General features: G+C 44.6%; 1 protein-coding gene across 2 annotated transcripts in view; it reads right to left on the bottom strand.

Annotated features, from left to right (window-relative positions):
- The window catches only part of TFRC (transferrin receptor), an 87,020-nt gene that overhangs the window by 34,163 nt on the left and 29,219 nt on the right, over nt 1-23,638 (bottom strand). Inside the window, exons 1-2 of one of the 2 annotated variants that reach the window (XM_075861810.1) lie at nt 6,477-6,624; nt 1,482-1,538 (exon numbers count right to left, since the gene is read on the bottom strand). In XM_075861810.1, the coding sequence (XP_075717925.1) occupies nt 1,482-1,520 (39 nt within the window). In that variant the 5' untranslated portion in view covers nt 1,521-1,538; nt 6,477-6,624. Of the gene's footprint in view, nt 1-1,481; nt 1,539-6,476; nt 6,625-23,638 lie in introns of those variants that run through there. The other variant, XM_075861809.1, reaches the window with a different exon arrangement.

Below are 23,638 nucleotides of genomic sequence, written 5' to 3'. Positions count from 1 at the left end.
TACTCCAATGCTCTGCATTCTCCATAGACCAGAAGGAGCCCAGCGGCCACCTCTCCATCAGGTGAGTATATGGAGAAAGAGAGGTCTGGGAGTCGCAAACAGGGGGTTTCTGAAGCGCATGCATGGAGATTTTACATACATGAACTTCTGTACTCATGTTATCACCAGGGCATACAGTCCATGTACACCAAAAAGTGGAAACAGGTTAAGAAAGTCTATTAAAACCTTTTAAAATCACAGCAGCAGGTAAATGTACTGCTGCCCGTGTCCCAAGCACACTGTATGCCGATTATAGCGCCTCTTGGCACCAGGCTGAAACTCTAACACCAAAGTGCCTTTGCTGCAATCTAAAAAGGGGTATGTCTTTCCCATAACCTACTAATAAAAAAAAATAATCCACCCCCGCAGGACACACATTAACTTTCAGAAGTGACCACAGCTCCAGATCCCCCCCCCCCCATCCAAAAAAATCCCTTGGTGCAGGTTCGTTTATACCTCTGCGCTCTGATCTGTGCCATAAGATGGCACATACGTGGTTGCACCGTCCTCAGTGCACGAGCCGGGCATGCGTACCAGAAGCTTTCAATGAAGAAGCCCCTCGCTTCTCTCTATGCCCTTTACACACAGCGGGACAAGACAGCGCCTCTATCTGGCGCTCTTTCTAAAACCGCAAAAGATTCCTTTTAAAACAAACATGGGAACAGGAAGAAGTGGTCTATATATCTATGTGCCCAGCTCATCGAACTGTCTAGTTGTAAATCTGACTGATTATATATACACATACAAGACCCCAGGGGGAGCTGAAATGATGAAGAGTAGCCGTATCATCAAGAGTTGTGCTCTGACTATAAGTTTACGTATGCCGCCATGAGAGCGGCTGATGCCACGAGCCTCCACTGCAAACCTCTTAATATAAACCGTTAGGAGCTTTGAAGGAGAGGCTTCCAGTAATGTTTGGTTGTCCTGAATAAAGGACCGCCCGCTCTCCTTGCAACTTCTTTTATTTCACTAGCAGTGTGAATACATTCATATCAACCCCAGGGTATGTTCACACGTAGGGTTTTCAGCCATTTTTTGGGCTCTAAACGTCCCGAAAAATGGCTGAAAAACCTGAAGCAGAACGCCTCCAAACATCTGCCCATTGATTTCAATGGGAAATACAGCATTCTGTTCCGACAGGGCGTTTTTTTAGGCGGCCGTTTTGAAAGCCAGCACGTAAAAAGACGCCCAGTAAGAATTAGTGCAGGTCACTTCTTGACCCGCTTTTGAAGCAGTTTTAAATTGGACTTTAGAAAAACAGCTCCAAAAGCGGCCAAGAAAAAACTCAAGTTTGCTTAACAACATCTGAAAATCAGGAGCGGTGTTCCCTTGAAAAAAGCTCTGTATTTTCAGACTTGTTTTGCTAAGCGTGTGAACATACCCTAAGTTACATCAATGCGAGAACGCAGGACCGCCAGGTTGCCATACAAACGCATACTTACAATATTTGTAATCGTGGTCCGCGCTCTGTCCATCCTCATCAAAACTTTATTAAGTCCCTACAAATAAAAGACATATTAAAGTTGTGTCCATGTTCCCAGGCTGTCAAGTTTTCAAAAGAACATGTTCCAAGCCTAGAGTCTAAAAGGATATATATTCATGAGAGGAGCAATCCTCACCAGTGGTGGTCGGGGTGAGGACTCCACATGAATACAGTGGCCTCAACTAGGAGTCCGTTCTATTCTTTGGCAGGTGCCATTAGCCATGCGGCACAATATTTTTTTGTGCAGTTTGAGCGAATAGTGCACATAGGATAGCGACAGATCCGCTTTACAGCGACGGCATAGTTCACATCAGCAGTTTCCCAGCCGAAAACAGAATTGTCATGGGTGAGCTCTCTTAGGAACAGGCGCCAGGGTGTTAGAGGTTAATAGCTGGATGAATCACCCGTGTTCTACAACAATTGGGGTTTTATAGACTGGATATGCTCGCACGCTAGATTTTTAACAGGAAGCAAGAATAGTTTAAATATGGATTCAATGGGCTGTGGAGGGAACCGCAGCAAATCAGATTATTCTAAAGCTAGGACGGCATGGCCAAGTCTCCCACGTTTGGCAGCAACTGTAGCATGACAGTGCCAATTAGCCAATGCCCAAAAGACTGGATTTTGACCTCCTATATACCAAACGTCGGTGTTAGGTTCAGTCTGATCTCTCGGAGTAATCCAGTAGGGCAATAGCTTTGTTTTAATTCCCTGAGACCACCTTTCCTTCCTTAGAATAAAGATGATGGTGATCATAAGAAACGTAATGAGTCCGATCTTTGACTGACCCAACAAAACTTGCATAAAGCAGAATAAAAAGCATTTAGGCTCGCCTCACACGGCTGTAATATTACTACATTTTATCATTTGTTTTACGGCTGCCACATACAGACCTTCCCTCTCCCCTTGTGCATTAAAGAGGCTCTGTCACCACATTATAAGTGCCCTGTCTCCTACATAAGGAGATGGGCGCTATAATGTAGGTGACAGCAGTGCTTTTTATTTAGAAAAACCGATCTGTTTTCACCACTTTATGAGCGATTTTAGATTTATGCTAATGAGTTGCTTAATGCCCAAGTGGGCGTGTTTTTACTTTAGACCAAGTGGGCGTTGTACAGAGGAGTGTATGACGCTGACCAATCAGTCTCATGCACTCCTCTCCATTCATTTACACAGCGCATAGTGACACTGCGTTATTCACTATGTGCGGTCTTATACTGACATTAACGTTACTGAAGTGTTTAGACAGTGAATAGACATTGCCTCCAGCCAGGACGGGATGTCTATTCACAATCCCGGCACTTCGTTAACGTTTGTTTGGTACTTACAGCAGAGCAAAGCGTAATCTTGCTGTAACCTGTCATTTACAGCGAGATCTCGCGAGATTACGCTTGCTCTGCTGTAAGTACCACAGAAACGTTACCGAAGTGCCGGGATTGTGAATAGACATCACGTCCTGGGTGGAAGGAATGTCTAGTCACGGTCTAAACACTTCAGTAACGTTAATATGTCAGTATAAGACAGCACATAGTGAATAACGCAGTATCACTAGGCGCTGACTAAATGAATGGAGAGAAGTGCAGAACGCTGATTGGTCACTGATTGGTCAGCGTCATACACTCCTCTGTACAACGGCCAGTTGGTGTAAAGTAAAAACATGCCCCCTTTGACATCAAGAAACTAATTAGCATAAATCTAAAATCGCTCCTAACGTGGTAAAAATAGATAATTTTTCTAAATAAAAAGCACTGCGGTCACCTACATTATAGCGCCCATCTCCTTATGTAGGAGATAGGGCACTTATAATGTGGTGACAGAGCCTCTTTAAGAGGACAATGGCACCATTTTACTTCAGATCAGTTACACCTGGGGGGGGCAAGATTAAGATGTCGTGGGTGCAATACAAATCTGCAAATGAAACGTGGCCGTATTCTGGATATGTGAATCATGCCTGTTTAGCAGAGGGTGAGATAAGCAGATGCCAGACACCTCTCTGCTACCACATCAATATAAGACAGGAAAGATCCCATGTGCCCACACCCTTAGGGCTGGGCGCTCTTGATAGAAAACAAAGTCAGATATTTTTCAACTTGAATCTCAATTTTCTTATTACTATTAAATGAACTGAAAAAATTACCAAGAGATAATTGAAAGAAGTCCCATGAAAATCTTTATTGCTTTGCCCGTTTGTAATGGGCATCTCGTACACATTTATTTCCTCACCACGCGTCTAGCTCCATGGAGACTCAGAATGTGCGTCTCAGACTTACATAGAGAAACTGGCTTCCGGTCCACACAAGACACTGTGTGAACAAGCGAGTCAGTTTAGAGATCACGTGACCGCACGGGGGAGCCGAACTGAGTCTATGTATTGAAAGCTAGACGCTCGGTGAAACACACTCTTTTGTATTATCTCCTGGTATTATTTTTCAGTTCATTTAATAGTAAGGGTATGTGCACACACACTAATCACGGACGTAATTCGGGCGTTTTTGCCCCGAATTACGTCTGAAAAATGCGGCTTCAAAGCGTTGACAAACATCTGCCCATTGAAAGCAATGGGCTGACGTTTGTCTGTTCACACGAGGCGTATATTTACGCGCCGCTGTCAAAAGACGGCACGTAAATAGACGCCCGCGTCAAATAAGTGACCTGTCACTTCTTGGGGCATAATTGGAGCCGTTATTCATTGACTCCAATGAAAAGCAGTGCCAATTACGTCCGTAATGGACGTGGCGTTCAAGCGCCTGCACATGCCGTTACGGCTGAAATCACGGGGATGTTTTCTCCTGAAAACATCCCCGTAATTTCAGCCGTTAAGGACGCTGCCGTGTGAACATACCCTAAGGCTGGGTTCACACGACCTATTTTCAGATATAAACGAGGCATATTATGCCTCGTTTTACATCTGAAAATACGGCTCCAATACGTCGGCAAACATCTGCCCATTCATTTGAATGGGTTTGCCGACGTACTGTGCAGACGACCTGTCATTTACACGTTGTCGTTTGACAGCTGTCAAACGATGACGCGTAAAAATACAGCCTCGTCAAAAGAAGTGCAGGACACTTCTATGCAACATAATTTGAGCCGTTCTTCATTGAACTCAATGAAGAGCAGCTCAAAATTTACGGCTGTCAGAGAAGCCTCGCAAAATGCGAGGAGCAGCATTTACGTCTGAAACAAGGCAGCTGTTTTCTCCTGAAAACAGTCTGTCTTTTCAGACGTAAAAGCCTCTCATCGTGTGCACATACCCTAATAAGAAAATTGAAATTCAAGTCGGAAACAAGTGCTTGCGTTGCCCTCTCCTGGACATACCATGAAGTAGTTTTTAATCAGTAGCTGGTAAAGATGCACAGCCTGTTGCATCCAGCTTTCCCAGACTCCTGACTGGTAAACCCATCTAGTAATGGAAAGGTACATACCTGACTAACAATGCAGAAAGACTCCACTATTATTAAAGCGTCAGCTTTACTAGTGGTCACCCAGTGATGATCATTTAACAAGGGGTTATCCAGGGGCTAAAAATTACTTTGGGATTTAGATTTTTAAGTGAAAAGTAGTCACTTACTAGTACTTGAATTTTTAATTCTGTACTGAATCGTGCAGGACTTCCGGCATCACTTCACCGGGTGTGAACAGCAGGGATTCAGTACAGAATTAAAGACTATAGGACATTAGTGACTTTCACATAAAAATTCAAAGCAATTTTTGGTCCCCGTATAAGGCCTTTAAGATCTGGGTTTAATCAGAAACGTTATTTTTTCTAAATCCAGCCTTCCCAGAGAAGTGCACTTTCAAGAGTTAAAAAAAAAACCTCACATCTGGAATTTTACATTAATATTTAAAAATCTATTTGTTACTTCTTGAAAAATACATTTGTGGGACGGGACTTTAGGTCTGAACACACAAGCCAGGCCTGTTTTTGATCCTGAATTCCAAGCATCACATGAAGGTCACGTTGCTCCTTGAAATCGTGCGGGACATAGCGGGTTCTATACAGGCTAAGCCGATTACAGAAAAATGTCATGTGTTAGTAACACTAGCGGACCCTCAGGAATAGCCACGACGCACCAGGAGTCCCAGCATCCCACCCGGATCTTTACTATATACTTTCTGCAGCAAATAAAGAATTTATTAAGTGGAAAATTCGATGTGACATAGAACGCACTGCATTTCTTGAGATTTGGCGAGTATAGCGAGGGGGATAGACCAGGGTCAGGTACGTTCTGGAAGTCTCCATTAGTAGTGCAGCCCAGGCCACAAGACTTCCTCACAATCACTTCCGAGTTTACAGCCATGTGCATGAACAGCATCTCAAGTCCCTAAATAACCTTGAATGGTGGAACCCTGCAGATGCCCTAAAGACCCTTCAAGTGGCAGCAATTCTGCTGCCTCACAACATGCCCACTAACACTACAAGAATACATTAGTGCCCAATATAGGAGCCTCAGAGACACAAGCCACGTGTGAACAAGAAGCAGCAAGGTCCAATATATGAAGAGCAAATCCAGGGCTAGTTCACACGGAGCCTTCCTAGTGAGGAGGCGGCAGAACGGATTTTTCCCAGGCAAGATAAATATATACACACACGAGCCGTCATGTGACCTTCAAGTTCAAGGTGCCACCTGGGGACAATGACAGGCCTGGTGACACACAAGGGGTAGACTCGCTTGGTCTCCTGTGAGCCATACTAAGGCGAGGAGTCTTTTATGGTCGGGGTGTAAGCGGCTGCACATTCACAAGGAGGACGATGCAGGTAGAGTAACATTAGAGCAGCGCGCACACAATGAATGGGAGAAGGCCGGACAGAGAACGGAAATGAATGCAAACACATAATGAAGAAGTATACGAGCGCTTCCCGTCAGCCAGTGCGACCAGTCACGTACACCGCTACAGTGTGAGGAGGCGCAGTATAGCGCGCGGCCATGCGCCAGTACAACGCCGCACTTACCTCCTACCCGGCCAACTGATCGCAAAGGAGTGAAGCGTGTGCCGCCTCATTATACCGCCCCACATCACGTACACACACGGCCAGCCCCCTGAAGACCGCCCTCTGGAGCGGGAGTGGCACTGCCCTTGCTCGTAAACTGCCTGTGACGGCAGGAAGGAGCTGCTGCCAGAAAAAGCTGCTATGATCACATGCTAAAAAAAACCGTCTGAAATACGGAGTTGTTTTGAAGGGAAAACAGCTCCTGATTTTCAGACTTTTTTTTTAGAAACTCGCGTTTTTCACAGCCTTTTTGGAGCTGTTTTTCTATAGAGTCGGTATGTTCACACGGCAGCGTCCGTAACGGCTGAAATTACGGGGCTGTTTTCAGGAGAAAACAGCGCCGTAATGGCATGTTGAGGCGCTTTTTGCTGCGTCCATTACGGACGTTAAATGCAGCTGTTTTTCCATGGAGTCCATGGAAAACGGCTCCATTTACATCTGAAGACGTGACAGGCACTTCTTTGACGCGGGCGTCTTTTTTACGCCCCGCCTTTCGATAGCGGGGCGTAAAAAAAATGACCGTTTGCACAGAACATCGTAAGACCCATTCTAATGAATGGGCAGATGTTTGCCGACGCTATCGAGGCGCATTTTCGGACGTAAATCGAGGCGTAAAACGCCCGAATTACGTCCGTAAATAAGCCGTGTAAACATACCCTCAATGAAAAACAGCTCAAGAAGTGACATGCACTAATTTTTCGCTGGCGTTTTCTTACACGGCAGTTTTTCAAAACGGCCACTTAAAAAAAATGGGCCATCGGAGCAGAACGTCGTATTTCCCATTTAAATCAATAGGCAGATGTTTAGAGGCGTCCTGCTTCCGATTTTTCGGCCATGAATAAGCCGTGTGCACATACCCTTACATTACATGAGACTGTTTTGGCTGCGCTGTTAAATCGTATTGAAACCATGTGCTGTATCAAGCGGGCAAAAATATAAATACCGTCATGCACATTGCTAAGCTGCAATGCCTAATAGGGCACTCAGAGCGGCATGGAGCCCCATGTGCACACGTCATACTTTCAGACGTATATAGGAGCGTAAAACGCTTTAGGGTCAGTTCACACGTGTAAATACTGACGATTTTCCGCAACGGAATTCGTTGTGGAAAATCTGAAGCAAAGTGGATGAGAGAAAACAAATCTCATCCACACGCTGCGTAAGTACTGAGCAGAAAAAACGCTCAGAAATTGACATGCGGGGGCAGAATTTTATTCTGCAGCATGTCAATTGTATTTGCGTAAACGCTTTTTTTTTACGGGCTTTCCCCATTGAATTTAATGGGGCGATAAAACCCGCAACAAATAGCAGTTGTTGTGTTTTTTTGCGGCGGATTCGCAGCGATTCCGCCACAAAAATGCAACTCAGAAAAAAATAAAATATATTTACCCAGGAGTCTGCGTTTCTTACTCCAGGCCGGCCTCCTGGGATGACGTTTCATCCCATGTGACCGCTGCAGCCAATCACAGGCTGTAACGGCGGTCACATGGGATGAAACGTCATCCCAAGAGGCGAGCCTGGATGACGTTAGAAGGACATTCTGGCTTTTTGGAAAGACGTTTCAGGCTATGTGATCTCTGCAGCCAATCACAGATTGCAGCGGTCACATGGGCTGCAGCCTCATCCAGGGAGGCCGGACCGGACTTCAAAGTGGGGACGCGTCACCCTGACAATGGCCGGGTAAGAATGAATGATTTTTTTTCTACCGCTGCTTTCCGTAGTGGAAAATCCGTAAAAAAAAGCTTCTTTACAACGTTATGAGGTTTTTCAGACGGAATGCGCTGCGGGTTCCAGGTTGGATGCGCTGCGTAGTTTTACTCAACGTATCCAACCTGTTGGAACCCGACCTAAGGGTGTATTTACCGCGACGGAAGGATGTCAACAAACTGCGGGATGACAACAAATGAAGAATATAGGACTGAAATTACGTGCAAAGTAAAAAAACGGATTTAGGGGGTTTATATGGGTGCAATAAAGGTGGTCAGAAATAAATGAAAATAAGTATAAGATCTTGGAAAACCCCTCATACTCATCCGTACCTATCCATGCTCCAATGTATGTCATATGTATGAGATTTTCGCTTGTAGAGGCGCATAGTACAACGGAGTACATATGGAGATTACCGTATAGCTCTGTAGTATTAAGCCGAAGGAGTCTGCAGGAATTTATGATCTTCAAACTATATTAGTTCTGGAGAGTAGGTCAACCATGTAACACCAGTATGAGGGTATAAGTGGTAACCTCCAGAGAGACCGCGCAGCTCTATAGTGGTGTTGCGGTCTCCTTACTTGTCGCACAGGAGCGTGGTTGTTAGTGTGTATTCACATGGTGCGGTTTTGCCCCAGTTTTTGCAGCGCGTCCGAAAACCGCATTAAAAAATGCATGCGTTTTTTGTTACGGTTTTATGAACGCGGCAAAACCGCACCGTGTGCAAAAAAAAATTCGGGATACAATATTCTTCTAAGAACTGCACTGTCTATTATAACACATGCCACGTGTTGTATGCTAACATTTTATTGAAAGGGGGTATTTCTATTGCAGACATTTATGGTACATCCATAAAAATTATACTTTTTATACTGGATGGCGCGATGCAATTCAAGAAAAGTTAAGGGGGACCACCTCTGTACTTATAAACTCTGTCAAGTTTTCAATCATTATGACGGCAAGAAAAGGCACTGGAAGTGACAGAACCCCAACACTAATCTGAACAGAGCATAGGGGGCCTTTTACATGGGCCAATTATCGGGCAAACAAGCGTTCACAGATCAACGTAAACAGGGCAACGATCATCAGCTCTTTCATCAGCTCATTGTATCGTTTATGCTGCAGAAAATATTATCGCTGTTGGCAGCACATCCTCCTGTGTTAACAGGGACACGTGGTGCCAATATGATAATAATGAGTGCTCCTCCCCATACATTGCTCCTTGTGTAAGGAGCAAACGAGCGCCGATAAACAAGCTGTTTCGTTGATTGGTGCTTGTTGTTATGGCCAAAATTGTCCGGTGTAAATAGGACCATAAGCATCCAGAGGCTTGTGAACAATGGTTGTTTCACTGTAGGTTTATGTTTAGTGGGTTTATCATGGTGTGTTTAACTCCCCAGAAATGTTTACTATGTAAAACCAGCACATAAGAATACACCTCCATGACAACAGTTAAAGTGCCCCCTTTAACCCCTTCCCAACATGGCAGAACTCAGGAGGCTAAGTATGGAGCAGGCTCATGGGCTAAACCTGCTCCATCAGAGGCAGGTGTTGGCTGTATGTTACAGTCACCCCTTCACTGCAATGGGCGGGATCGTAGACTACTGGAATGGAGGTCTATCCTATACAGCGATGAGTCCCGCTTGTCTTGGATGCAATGATAGCCGGAGATTGGTCTGGAGACCACGTGGGCAACGCCATGAAGAGGCCTTCACAAGGGAACGTCACACTGGTCCTACTCCCGGGAGCATGGTGTGCGGTGACATAATTTGCGGTAGCGAGACCCATCTGGTCTTCATTTCAGGAACACTAACAGCTCAGCAGTATTACGGCCATTTCTCCCGTGTCCCAGAAGCCGTTTTTCAACAGGACCACGCCAGGCCCCATGTTGCTGGTGATACTGTGAGCAGCCTGCGTGGCCTAAAAGTGCTACCATAGCCTGCAGCGTCTCCGGACTTGTCTCCCATCGAGCACATCTGGGACGTCATAGGTCGGCAATTGCAAAGGGAGCTGCCAGCAGCCAATCGTCATGTGCATTCAAGTGGCATAACGTTCCTCCGACAACCATTAATAACCTCTCTGATAGCATGCCAAGGCGTGTAAGTGCGTGTCTTTCTGCACATGGTTCTCATACTCGATACTGAATAAATCAAGATGTTTGGGATATTTTGTTTCAATTTTTTTATAATTTGCATATCATTAACATGTCTATAGAACCTGTGATTTCCGCAATTCCAAATATTTTCGCTCTTGGTGTTGCAATTTCAATGTTGAGAAGTGTATGTAGAATAAGCATGTAATATTGGCAATTGATTATAAGCAAAAGCTATAATGATTATTTTTCTTTATCAACTTTCCCTTTTGTTTATAATCTTTAGGTAGTACACAGATGACAAATTCAGCTAAAAAATTTGAAATGCGACATAAATGTTAAAAAATAAGAACAATTATCGCAACTATTGGTTTGAGGAATGAGCCTCAAAAATCCGCTGAACCCAGCTCCTATGGAACCCATTTACCAGAGCGGGTCCCATTCTAGTTTGGCAAACGTCGATGTTTACCCTTGACGCTTTTTTACCCGCTTGTAAATGCCCTTCTACAATATGAGAGCTACCAGAAATGTAAGTCCAGCACATACCCCCTAACACACACACAAATCCTTGTGCGGCCAGTGAAAATTTTTTGCAAAGCAAACCAACTAGAGATCTCTGTAAGGGCATCAGCTGTTTCCTAAATAACCTGATCAATTAGGTTAGGGTACAGATTTAACTTTCTTTTTTTTTTCTTTATCAAGATTTTTATTTTTTGCAAAAACAAAATTACAGCATATGAACATTGTACAATATTGGCAGAAAAATTGTACACACTATAAAATACAAATTTTTACAATTTATAAACGTTATGACAAATGCATGAACACAAATATGCGGTAACCTCCCAACCATCTAAAGAGCGTATGAATCAAAATACAGTAGTACCAGCCGTACCATATTCACCTCAAGATAATACCATAACCCTGAGGACCAGGCCTCAATAAAGTAAGAGTTGGTACATATAAGTGCCATAAATATAATATAACACCAACACAAGACACCAGACAACAAAGGGAAACACAAACACACATAGCGCAAGGAGAAAAGATCACAGAATTTGCTCAGAACCTTCCATCCAACCAGAGAGGTAGATCCGTACCACCCCGGAATCCAGACCATACTGCCCACGATTGGACGAAGAGCACAGACTTGTCCCTGTCAGCGGCCAGCAACTCCTCCATTCTCATTATCCCGTTCACCTCTGTTACCCATTCCGTCAAAGAGGGAACAGCATGAGACTTCCAGTGTCTAGGTATCACCGTTCTCGCCGCAGTCAGGAAATGCCGAAAGATACCCCTTTTGAGGAGTGGGAGTGACCCAGGAACCATGGAGAGTAATCCTATAGAGGCCGAGGTCGGGACTTCAATGTGAAAGAGCTTCTTGCCCAAGTCAAAAATCTTTCCCCAAAAGGGAAATCCTGGGACAGTCCCACCAAATATGCAACATGGTTCCAGGAGCCTCCCCACACCTCCAACAATCCTCAGACACATCAGGAAATATCTTATGCAACAAAGCAGGACAACGATACCACCGAGTGAGTATTTTGTAATTTTTTTCCGGAGCAAAACAAGACATTGGCAGTTTGTGAGCTAACAAGAAGGCAGTACCCCATTCCCCTTCAGTATGTTGAACCCCCATCTCTTCATCCCATGCATTAGTGAAGGACAGTTGAGAGAAAGAGAATTTAGGCAGGAGAACCCCATGTAAATAGGACAAGACATGAGAAGGGGCAGTTGATAAAGACAGATACCGTTCAAAAGGAGTCCTATCCTGTAACAACTCCAGACAGTCTTCCATGGAAGAGAGATAGGAACGCAGCTGTAAGTATGACCACCAAGTTGATCGTCTCCCCGGGCAGGCCTCAGAGACAACATTCATAGGTAAAATGGCCCCGTCAGGAGTAAGGGTCTCAGCCAAATATCCACCCTCTCCTTTCTCCCAACAGAGGAAGGTGTCAACACCCACCGCCGGAGGGAGGGAGGGGTTGTCAAAGAGAGGAGTCAGAGGACCCGGGCGATGCACAAGGCCCGCAGCACCAAAGATTCGTTCCCAGACTACAAGAAACTGACGTGTGAGGAAAGGCAAAGATAGCATATGTCGCTGTAGGACAGTCAACCACGGCAGAGAGGACAATGCAAGAGGAGACATATCTCTTTCGATGCGCACCCATTGCTTACCTGTTTCCGATCGGAACCAATCCACTACCCTCATAATTAGTGCAGCTTGATGGTATCTTTTAAAGTCTGGAAGACCCGCGCCCCCGTCTATTTTTGGACGACTAAGGACAGCAAAACGAATGCGAGGCTTAGAGGAGCCCCATACAAATTTAGTTATGGCCCTATGTAAGGTCTTGAAAAAGCCCGATGGTACTACAATAGGGACGGTCTGGAAAAGGTATAGGAATTTGGGCAAAATATCCATTTTGACCGCATTGATTCTCCCGAACCATGACATACGGTTCCCTCCATACTCTGCCAATTCCTTCAAAGTACGCTGCAGAATAGGCGTATAATTCAAGGCGAACAGCTCTGCCTGTTGCGTGGGAATATGTACCCCTAAATATTTTAAGGATGTAGTTTGCCATTTGAATGGGAAAACCCGAGCGAGATGGGCAGCCAGAGAAGCATCCAGAGATATATTCAATGCCTCCGATTTGGAGTAGTTAACTTTAAAATTGCTTAGATGACCAAAACGCTCAAATTCCTCCGTCAAGGATGGCAAAGAAATCATGGGAGTTGTAATATATACCAGGAGATCATCTGCATAAAGCGCCAATTTATGATGCTGTGATCCAACTCGTACACCATTAACATCAGGGTTGCTCCGCAGTGCCACTGCCAGGTGTTCCATGACCAGAACATATAATAGAGGCGAGAGTGGGCACCCCTGTCTCGTGCCATTAGCAATAGACAAGGAATCAGATAGGAGTCCATTAACACGAACCCGAGCCGTAGGTCTATGGTATAATGCCATTATCCTATCCACCATAGTAGTGCAAAGGCCATCCTGCGCCAGGACACTGCGGAGGAACACCCAATGCACTCTGTCAAATGCCTTTTCGGCGTCTATCGAAAGTAAGCACATCGGTATCTTACGGGATTGGCAGTATGATGTTAAAAGGAGAGTTTTGTTAGTGTTATCCCGCGCTTCCCGCCCACATACGAACCCCACCTGATCATCCAGTATCAAGCCAGGCAACAACGGTGACAAGCGAGAGGCTAGCAACTTCGCGAAAAATTTTACGTCTACATTAATTAGTGAGATGGGTCTAAAGTTAGCGCAAGAAGTAGGATCCTTGTCTGGCTTTGGTAAAAGGGTGATGTGGGCCTCGAGGGACTGGGGCGCAAAGGGACACAAGGAAGACACAGAATTAAAGACTTTCGTCATAAAGGGAACCAGCTGAGCTTTAAATGTTTTATAGAATTTGTTGTTAAACCCGTCTGGCCCTGGACTCTTGCCCAAGGGTGAGTCACCAATAATACGTTCCACTTCTGATTCCACAAAATCTTCCTCGAGCCCCGAAGCCTCCCCATCCCCCAAAGACGGTAATGCCGTATTCTGTACATAATGATCGATTTTGTCACGCAATGCCTCAGCCTGCATATCGTGAAATTGACCTTTAATGTTATATAATGCCGAGTAATAATGTCTAAAGCAATCAGTAATACACGCCGGGTCATGAACCTCGTTGCCCGCGGGAGATAGTATTTTAGGGATGTAGGACGCTTGTGTTCGGGGATGTAATATCCGCGCCAAAGACCTGCCGCACTTGTCCGCAAATTCGTATGAGTGCTTTCTCATCTCTAAACCGGGCGTGGGATTGATCTATGAGGGATCACAAGGACTCTCTCGCTGTAGTAAGATCCGCAAAAACCTGTGAAGATGGAATTCGCTTATGACATGATTCCAAATCCCGGATCTGAGTCAGGAGACGCGCAATAGACACCCCTTTCTCTCGCTTCAAACGTGCCCCGTGTTGTATTAGGACTCCTCTAATGACACACTTCAGTGCCTCCCACTGGAGTGGTAAGGGGGTAGGATCATGTTCATGGACCTCAAGAAACCCAGAAGAGAATCCTTAAGAGCCGACACACATACTGTATCCCTTAATAGATTATCATTAAGTTTCCAAGACTGAAAATTCGGGACCGAATCAGGAAACTTAAGCGTCAGGAACACCGGGGCATGATCTGACCAGATCATGGGGCCCACATTAGTAATTGGATGCCAGGTAAGCAAATGGTGACTAATCAAAAAAGCGTCTATCCGACTGTACATGTTATGCAATGGGGAGAAGTAAGTATACTCTCTTACCTGAGGGTGTAGAATCCTCCACACGTCAATCGAATGCATCGTAGTCTTTAATGCCCCCAAGTGTGATTTAGGAACAGTAGACCTGCCCGAGGAGGTATCAAGCCTGGGATCAAAAGTCAGATTAAGATCTCCACCCACAATTAAAACGCCCTCTGTAAACTCTTCCAATTTCTTCAAGAACGAGCGCCCCACTCTAGCCTGATCCTGATTGGGGAGGTACAAGTTAGCCAGAGTAAAAATCTTATTGCGCACGGACAATTTGAGAAAGACATAGCGACCCCCTGGGTCAACCAAAACATCAATGAGTTTATGAAAAAGTGACTTGTTGAGACATATACTAGCCCCTTTGGACTTGGATTCCGGGTTGGCACTGTGAAACCAGGACGGAAAATATCGATTTGTAAATTGTGGCGTATGACCCACCTGGAAGTGAGTTTCCTGTAGGAACAAGATATGTACTCGTTCTTTATGCATGTTATATAAAATTTGTGAGCGTTTTTCCGGGACATTAAGCCCCCTAGCATTGAAGGTACATACTTTCAATTGCGCCATCACTTCCTCCACCCCGAGGAGCACACAAATAGAATGCGCTAATGCAGTGGTGAATAGGACAAGACAGACAAGGCGGGGAGACACGATAACAAAGACAGACGAACGGGCAAAATAATCACCCACTCCTTGAGCTACTCAAGGAGAAACAATCTAACAGACACCGGAATCAACCAGTGAGTCCCTAAGAGGAGAAGTGTCAGGACACGGACTAGCCAGTGCCCCACACCCCCCAACCCGGCAAATTATAATAAGCAAATAACGATAATACATTATAGTCAGGAAAACCAAGGCACTTCGCATGATACCCAATAGTAGTAAAACAAAGGTATACAGCATTAATATACCCAGAGAAATACCTCAGTGGAGAACACTCCTGGATACATTCAATGTCATCATAAATGCCTATACATGTTAGTGGTACATGGAATTTATAGAAACATTAAGCATTCGCTTCTGAAGTGCATTAATAGCAAACAACCTACATCAATTAACCATCAGAGCTCCAGCAGCAATCATTTATAACGAGCGGTAAACACAGACAGCAATGGCTATAAGGAACGCAGAATGCAATTGCTTCAAATGAACACATTAGTTATTGCGTTAAACTCTAATAACAGACCACCACAAGGCCTAAGAAGGATATCAGATCGGCTCAGCGAGGCGACCCTCATGACGACGCCCAGGAGAAGCGGGAGAACGACCTCGCCTACGCGACCGTGGACGCGGTGGCGGAACTGGAACATAAGGCCAATCAGGTATGGAGACTCGAGGCACACGGAGAGCAGCGCAGAAGTCCGGAACATCCCCTGGGTCCCGAACACACAGCAATGACCCATCTCTGCGAACCTGTAACTGGAAGGGGTGACCCCAAGAATAAGAGATCTCATGCTCCCTCAATACATCCAGCAAAGGACGAAACACTCTGCGCTTATCCAGAGTCATCCTGGACAAATCCGATAGCAGTTGAATCTTGACCCCTTGCAATAAAACCTCGCCTTTATCTCGGGCCTTCCTCATTATCTGTTCCTTTAGAGAGAAGAAATGGACACGGCATAGCACATCTCTAGGCCTATCAGGATCCGGGTTCCGAGGGCCCAGGGTCCTGTGGGCTCTATCCAACTCCATAGGATCATCAGCAAGGCGCCCCAACAAGGTGTTAAATAGAGACTGTAAAGCAGGGATGAGTTGACCCGGAGAGATATCCTCAGGAATGCCCCGAAGCCGAATATTATTGCGGCGGTTCCAATTCTCATGATCCTCAGCCAGGTTAAATAACGCATGGATCTGATGAGAGTGTTGATCCAAACGGGCGTCATGAGAAACTTGCTGCCGTGAGATAGCTGAGACATCGCTTTCCATGCGCTGCACCTGATCGGATAACTGGGATAGGTTGGTGGTAAGAGATTGTATCTCAGACTTATATGTCGTTTCAAGATGGTGAACATAACGCTCCATGTCCTGCTTAGTGGGTAACACTGATAGCTGTCGTCTCAAGCCCTGTAAATCATCCCCTAGGACAGAAGAGGCTCCCAGTGGCGATGAGGGGTGAATAGCCATATCTGTAGGAGAGGTAGAAGGCAGCAATGCAGGCCCCAGCACATGAGGGAGGGATGATGGAGAGACCTTTTGGGGGGTTTCCACGGTCCCTCCAATTCATTGCAAATGCGACATGGCACTGAAAATGAATCCAGCAAAATCAGCGCTCCAAAATCCAAATAACACTCCTTTTATTATGAGCCCTGCTGTGGATCCAAACAGCAGTTTATTAGCACATATGGGGTATTGCCGTAATCGGGAGTAATTGTTTTACAAATGCTGGGGTGTTTTTTGTCCTTTATTCCTTGCGAACATTACAAATTTCTACGTTATTTTTTGAAAAAAAAGTAGAGTTTCATCTTCAAAGACTAATTCAAATACATTTAGCAAAAAAACTGTGGGGTCAAAATGCTTACTATACCCCTAGATAAATTCATTGAGAGGTGTAGTTTCTAAAATGGGGTCACTTTTATGTTTCTTTTACTGTTTTGGCACCACATGACCTCTTTAAACCTGACATGGAGCCTAAAATATATTTTTTTAAAAAGAGGGCCCCAAAATCCACTAGGTGGTCCTTTTCTGAGGCCTGTGTTTCAGTCCATTAGGAGATTAGGGCCACATGGGGGATATTTCTAAAAACTGCACAATCAGGGCAATATATATTGAGTTTCATTTCTCATGTAAAATCTTCTGTGTTACAGAAAAAACTGTATTACAAATAAATTTTGGCAAAAAAAAATGAAATTTGTACATTTCACCTCTATATTCATTACTTTAACCCCTTAAGGACGCAGCCTAGTTTGGGCCTTAAGGCTCAGAGCCCATTTTTCAAATCTGACATATTTCACTTTATGTGGTAATAACGTCGGAATGCTTAAACCTATCCAAGCGATTCTGAGGTTGTTTTCTCGTGACACTTTGGGCTTCATGTTCGTGGTAAAATTTGGTCGATATATTCAGTCTTTATTTGTGAAAAATTGCAAAATTTAGAGAAAATTTACAAAAAATAGCATTTTTCAGAATTTAAATGCATCTGCTTGAAAAACAGACGGTTATACCACCCAAAATAGTTACTAGTTCACATTTCCCATATGTCTACTTTAGATTGGCATCGTTTTTTGAACATTATTTTATTTTTCTTGGACGTTACAAGGTTTAGAACATAAACAGCAATTTCTCATATTCTTAAGAAAATTTCAAAAGCCTTTTTTTGAAGGTGCCAGTTCAGTTCTGAAGTGGATTTGAGGGGCCTATGTATTAGAAACCCCCATAAAACACCCCATTTTAAAAACTAGACCCCTCAAAGTATTCAAAACAGCATATAGAAAGTTTTTTAACCCTTCAGGCATTTCACAGGAATTAAAGCAAAGTGGAAATGAAATTTGCAAATTTCATTTTTTCTGCTGAATTTCAATTTTATTCAATTTTTTTTTAGTAACAGAGAAGGTTTTACCAGAGAAACACTACTAAATATGTATTGTCCAGATTCTGCAGTTTTTAGAAATGTCCCACATGTGGCCCTACTGCGCTCGTGGACTAAAACACAAGCCCTAGAAGCAAAGAAGCACCTAGTGCATTTTGAGGCCTCTTTTTTATTAGAATATATTTTAGGCAGCATGCCAGGTTTGAAGAGGCGTTGAGGTATCAAAACAATGGAAACCCACCAGAAGTGACCCCATTTTGGAAATTACACCCCTCAAGGAATTCATTTATGGTTTTTGTTATCATTTTGACCGCACAGTTTTTTCACAGCACCTATTTGAATTGGGCTGTGAAATGAAAAAAATGATATTTTTTCCAATAAAATGTCATTTTTGATCAAATTTTCTTATTTTCACAGGGAACAACATACCCCATTTTGTTGCCCAATTTGTCCTTAGTGCGGAAATACCCCATTTGTGGTGATAAACTGCCCTTTGGGCCCATGGGAGGGCTCAGAAGGAAAGGACCACCATTTGGCCTACTGGAGCTTTTCTGGTGCTAAGTCATGTGTGCAGAAGCCCCTGAGGTACCAGTACAGTTGAAACCCCCGAGAAGTGACCCCATTTTAAAAACTACACCCCTTAAGACATTCATCTAGAGGTGTAGTGAGCATTTTGACCCCACAGGTACTGTGTAAAAGATAATGCGCAGCAGATGGTGCAGTGTGAGATTTGCAATTTTATATATGTATATGCCATTTCAGTGTCCAATATAGTGTGCCCAGCATGCGCCACCGGAGATATACACCCCTTAAATTGTAATGTGGGTTCTCCTGGGTACGACAATACCCTACATGTGGCTGTTATCAGCTGCCTGGGCATACGGCAGGGCTCAGAAGGGAAAGATGAGGGGGGTAAGCTGTGCGGAGTGCATCAGGGTAAATTAAAAATCAAGGGATGTATGATACATTTTAAAACAATCTTTTATACAGAGCCCTGGTTTTTCGGGACACGTGTCACATTGGTATATTGTGTTCTTCCTTATCCCCCTCTTATAGCAGACTCTGCACCTCTTTTGACTCTTTCCCTTTCCACCGGTTTGGGGACCTTCTCCTGGAAAGTGTTGCCCTGGTACGATGCATGTGGCCTCGCTTCCAGAAGTACTGGGTGCCCCCCCTTCCTGGTCCCTAAAGATTAGATCTTGAAATTCCAGGAAAGTTCCCCTCTGGCCTGCACATCGACGTAGCACGTACGCATTGTACAAAGCCATCTGTATGATGTGCCCGGCCAGCTTCTTATACCACACCGCATGGCGCTGTAGGGCTTCAGGACTTGATTTGACAAGTCCATCCCTCCCATGTACCTATTGTAGTCCAGGATGCAGTCTGGTTTGGGGGTGGCCTTTCCTTCATATATCCTAAACCTGTAGGTATACCCTGATGCACTCTCGCACAGCTTATACATCTTCACGCCATACCTTGCCCTCTTACCCGGCAGGTACTGGCGGAATTGAACCCTCCCTTTAAAATGTACCAGGGACTCATCAATAGAAATACACTTCTCGGGGTGTATGCTTGGGAAAACCGGGCACTGGAACGGTCTAATAGGGGTCTCCGTTTATACAAACGGTCAAAACTGGGGTCATCTCGGAGTGGGCACGGCTCATTATCAGTATAATGTAAGAAGCGAAGTATTGCCTCATTTATTTATTTTTTTAGGTTCCAGTTCATTTCTGAAGTTGCTTTGAGGGGCCCATATATTAGAAACCCCTATCAAACACCCCATTTTAGAAACTAGACCCCTCAAAGTATTCACAACAGCATTTAGAAAGTTTATGAACCCTTTAGGTGTTTCACAGAAATTTAGAGCAAAGTAGAGGTGAAATTTACTCTTTTTATACCATTTTTTTTATAACACAAAAGGTTTTACCAGAGAAACGCAACTCAATACTTATTGCCCAGATTCTGCAGTTTAGAGAAATATCCCACATGTTGCCCTCGGGCGGTAATGGACTGAAGCACCGGCCTCCGAAGCAAAGGAGCACCTAGCGGATTTTGAGCCCTCTTTTTTATTAGGCACCATGTCCGGTTTGAAGAGGTCTTGTGGTGCCAAAACATTGGAAACCCCCCAAAAGTGACCCCAATTTGGAAACTAGACCCCTTGAGGAATCCATTGTAGTTTTCATGGGGTGCATGCGGCTTTTTGATCAGTTTTTATTCCATTTTTAGGTGGCGTGGTGACTAATAAACAGCAATTCTACTATTGTTTTTGTATACTTTTTTTTTTACAGCGTTCACCGTGCGCTATAAATGATATATTAACTTTATTCTGCGGGGCGATACGATCACGGCGATACCAGATGTTTATAGTTTTTTTTTATGTCTTATGGCGTTTGCACAATAAAAAACGTTTTGTAAACAATCATTCACTTTTTGTGTTACCTTATTCTAAGAGCCAGAACGTTTTTATTTTTCAATCAATAAAGCCGTGCGAGGACTTATTTTTTGCGTAACGAACTGTATTTTCCATCAGTACCATTTTTCGGTACATGCGACTTTTTGATCTCTTTTTATTCCATTTTTTGGGAGGTGAAGTGACCAAACAATTGTGATTGTGGTACGGTTTATTAATATTTTTTTTTACGGCGTTCACCGTGCGGGATAAATAACAAAATAATTTTGTAGTTCAGGCCGTTACGGACGCGGCGATACCAGTTATGTATAGTTTATTTGTTTGTTTATATATTTTTATTAATAATAAAGGCCTGATAAGGGAAAAAGTGGGACTTATTTTCTTATTTTTACACATCTTTTTTTAACTTTTTTTTTACTTTATTACTTTGTCCCACTAGGGGACATGAGGGCAGGAGGCCCTGATCGCTATTCTAATACACTGCACTACATGCGTAGTGCAGTGTATTAGAACTGTCAGCTACTCACTGACAGCAAGCATAGTGGGTCCTGACGTTGTCAGGACCCACTAGGCTTCCGTCTATGGCATAGCCGGACGCCATTGTTTGGTGTCCGGTTGCCATAGTCACCATCGCCGGCCGCTATCGCGTAGCAGGCCGGCGATGGCAGCTTAACCCCTAAAAAGCCGCGATCTCTATAGAACGCGGCTTTTAAGGGGTTAATCAGCGGGGACACAGCGATCGGTCCCCGCTGTAGGAGCTGTGACAGCTGCTGAACAAGACAGCAGCGTCACAGCTCCTGTATGTGTCGGGAGGACGGCCGAAACGGCCGTTACTCCCGAGACGTACTATTACGGCATGGAGCGCGAACGATACAGCTGCCATGACGTAATAGTACGTCAAGGAGCGGGAAGGGGTTAAGGGCGGATTTACACGAACGTGTGCGTTTTGCGCACGCAAAAAATGCGGCGTTTTGTGTGCGCAAAAGGCACTAAACAGCTCCTTGTGTCATTTTCATATGGTGCGCGGCTGCGTGCTTTCACACAGCCGCCATCATTAATGACACTCCGTTTGGATGTTTGTAAACAGAAAAGCACGTAGTGCTTTTCTGTTTAGATTAATTTTTTTACTGCTGTTGCGCGAATAACGATTTTCACGCACCCATTGACTTCAATGGGTGCGTAATGTGCGAAAAACAATGAAATATAAAACCTGTCGTGAGTTTTACGCAGCGGACTCACGCTGCGCAAAAATCACGGACAGTCTGCACTGCCCCATAGACTTGCATAGGTCCGTGTGACCCGCGTGAAAATCCACCCTAATTCCTGAGAAACGCCTATGGGGTTAAAACACTTTCTGAATGCTGTTTTTGATACTTAGAGGGGTGCAGTTTTCAAAATGGGGGTGATTTATGGGGACATTCTAATATATAATGCCCTAAAAAGCCACTTCAGAACTGAACTGGTCCCTGAAAAAAATCGCCTTTTGAAATTTTGTTGAAAATATGAGAAATTGTTGCTAAAGTTCTAAGCCTTGTAACGTCCTAGAAAAATACAAGAATGTTCAAAAAACGATGCAAACATAAAGTACACATATGGAACATATGAAATAGTAACTATTTTGTGTGGTATTACTGTCTGTCTTACAAGCACTTAGGGTATGTGCACAAGGTAGCAGGCTTTTACGTCTGAAAAGACAGACTGTTTTCAGGAGAAAACAGCTGCCTCGTTTCAGACGTAAATGCTCCTCCTTGCATTTTGCGAGGCTTCTCTGACAGCCGTAAATTTTGAGCTGTGCTTCATTGAATGCAATGAAGAATGGCTCAAATTACGTCTGAAAGAAGTGTCCTGCACTTCTTTTGACGAGGCTGTATTTTTACGCGTCGTCGTTTGACAGCTGTCAAACGACAACGCGTAAATGACAGGTTGTCTGCACAGTACGTCGGCAAACCCATTCAAATTAATGGGCAGATGTTTGCCGACGTATTGTAGCCCTATTTTCAGACGTAAAACGAGGCATAATACGCCTCGTTTACGTCTGAAAATAGGTCGTGTGAACCCAGCCTTACATTTAAATTTAGGGCATGACCACACATGGCGGAATTCCACTTAAATTCCGCTGCGGACACTCCGCAGCGTTAATCCGCAGCGGAGCCGTTTCTCCATTGACTTTCACTTTAATTTAGCAGTGTTCGTTTAGATGAGGCGTAAAATTCCGCTGCGGAGCATAGGCTGCGGAGCGGAATTTGGTGTCCGCAGCATGCTCTGTCTGTTGCGGAGCAGTGGCGGACTGGTTGCGGACTCATGGCGGAATTTCTCCATTGACTTCAATGGAGATTCAAAGTTCCGCAATGAAGTCCGCAGCTGTCATGCACATGTTATGTGTGCTGCGGATACGTCTTGCTTTTTTAACTTGACATTTCTTCATTCTGGCTAGACCTATGTATTTCTAGGTCTACAGCCAGACTGAGGAAGTCAATGGGGCTCCCGTAATGACGGGAGCGTTGCTAGGAGACGTCAGTAAATAGTCACTGTCCAGGGTGCTGAAAGAGTTAAGCGATCGGCAGTAACTGTTTCTGCACCCGGGACAGTGACTACCGATCCCAATATACATGTATCTGTAAAAAAAAATGAAGTTCCTACTTACCGAGAACTCCCTGCTTCTGTCTCCAGTCCGGCCTCCCAGGATGACGTTTCATCCCATGTGACGGCTGCAGCCAATCACAGGCCAAGCACAGGCTGCAGCGGTCACATGGACTGGCGCGTCATCCAGGGAGGTCGGGCTGGATGCCGAAAGAGGGACGCGTCACCAAGACAACGGCCGGTAAGTATGAAAGTCGTTTACTTTCACTAGGGAAAGTGCTGTCCCTTCTCTCTATCCTGCACTGATAGGGAGAAGGGAAGCACTTTTCCCGCAGTCCGCAGCAGCTAGTCCGCATCAATTTTCTGCACATTTTGTGCAGATCCGCAGCCGTAATCCGCAACCCGGATTAGGTGCGGCATTGATGCGGACAGTTGCGGAGGAATTCCGCCATGTGTGGTCATGCCCTTAGAAAATTCTAATGTTTGCAAATTTTCTCTAAATCTTGTT

This window comes from Rhinoderma darwinii, chromosome 4, assembly GCF_050947455.1.
Source record: "Rhinoderma darwinii isolate aRhiDar2 chromosome 4, aRhiDar2.hap1, whole genome shotgun sequence".
Classification (NCBI taxonomy): Eukaryota; Metazoa; Chordata; class Amphibia; order Anura; family Rhinodermatidae; genus Rhinoderma; species Rhinoderma darwinii.
This window is presented reverse-complemented; position numbering and strand designations above follow the sequence as displayed.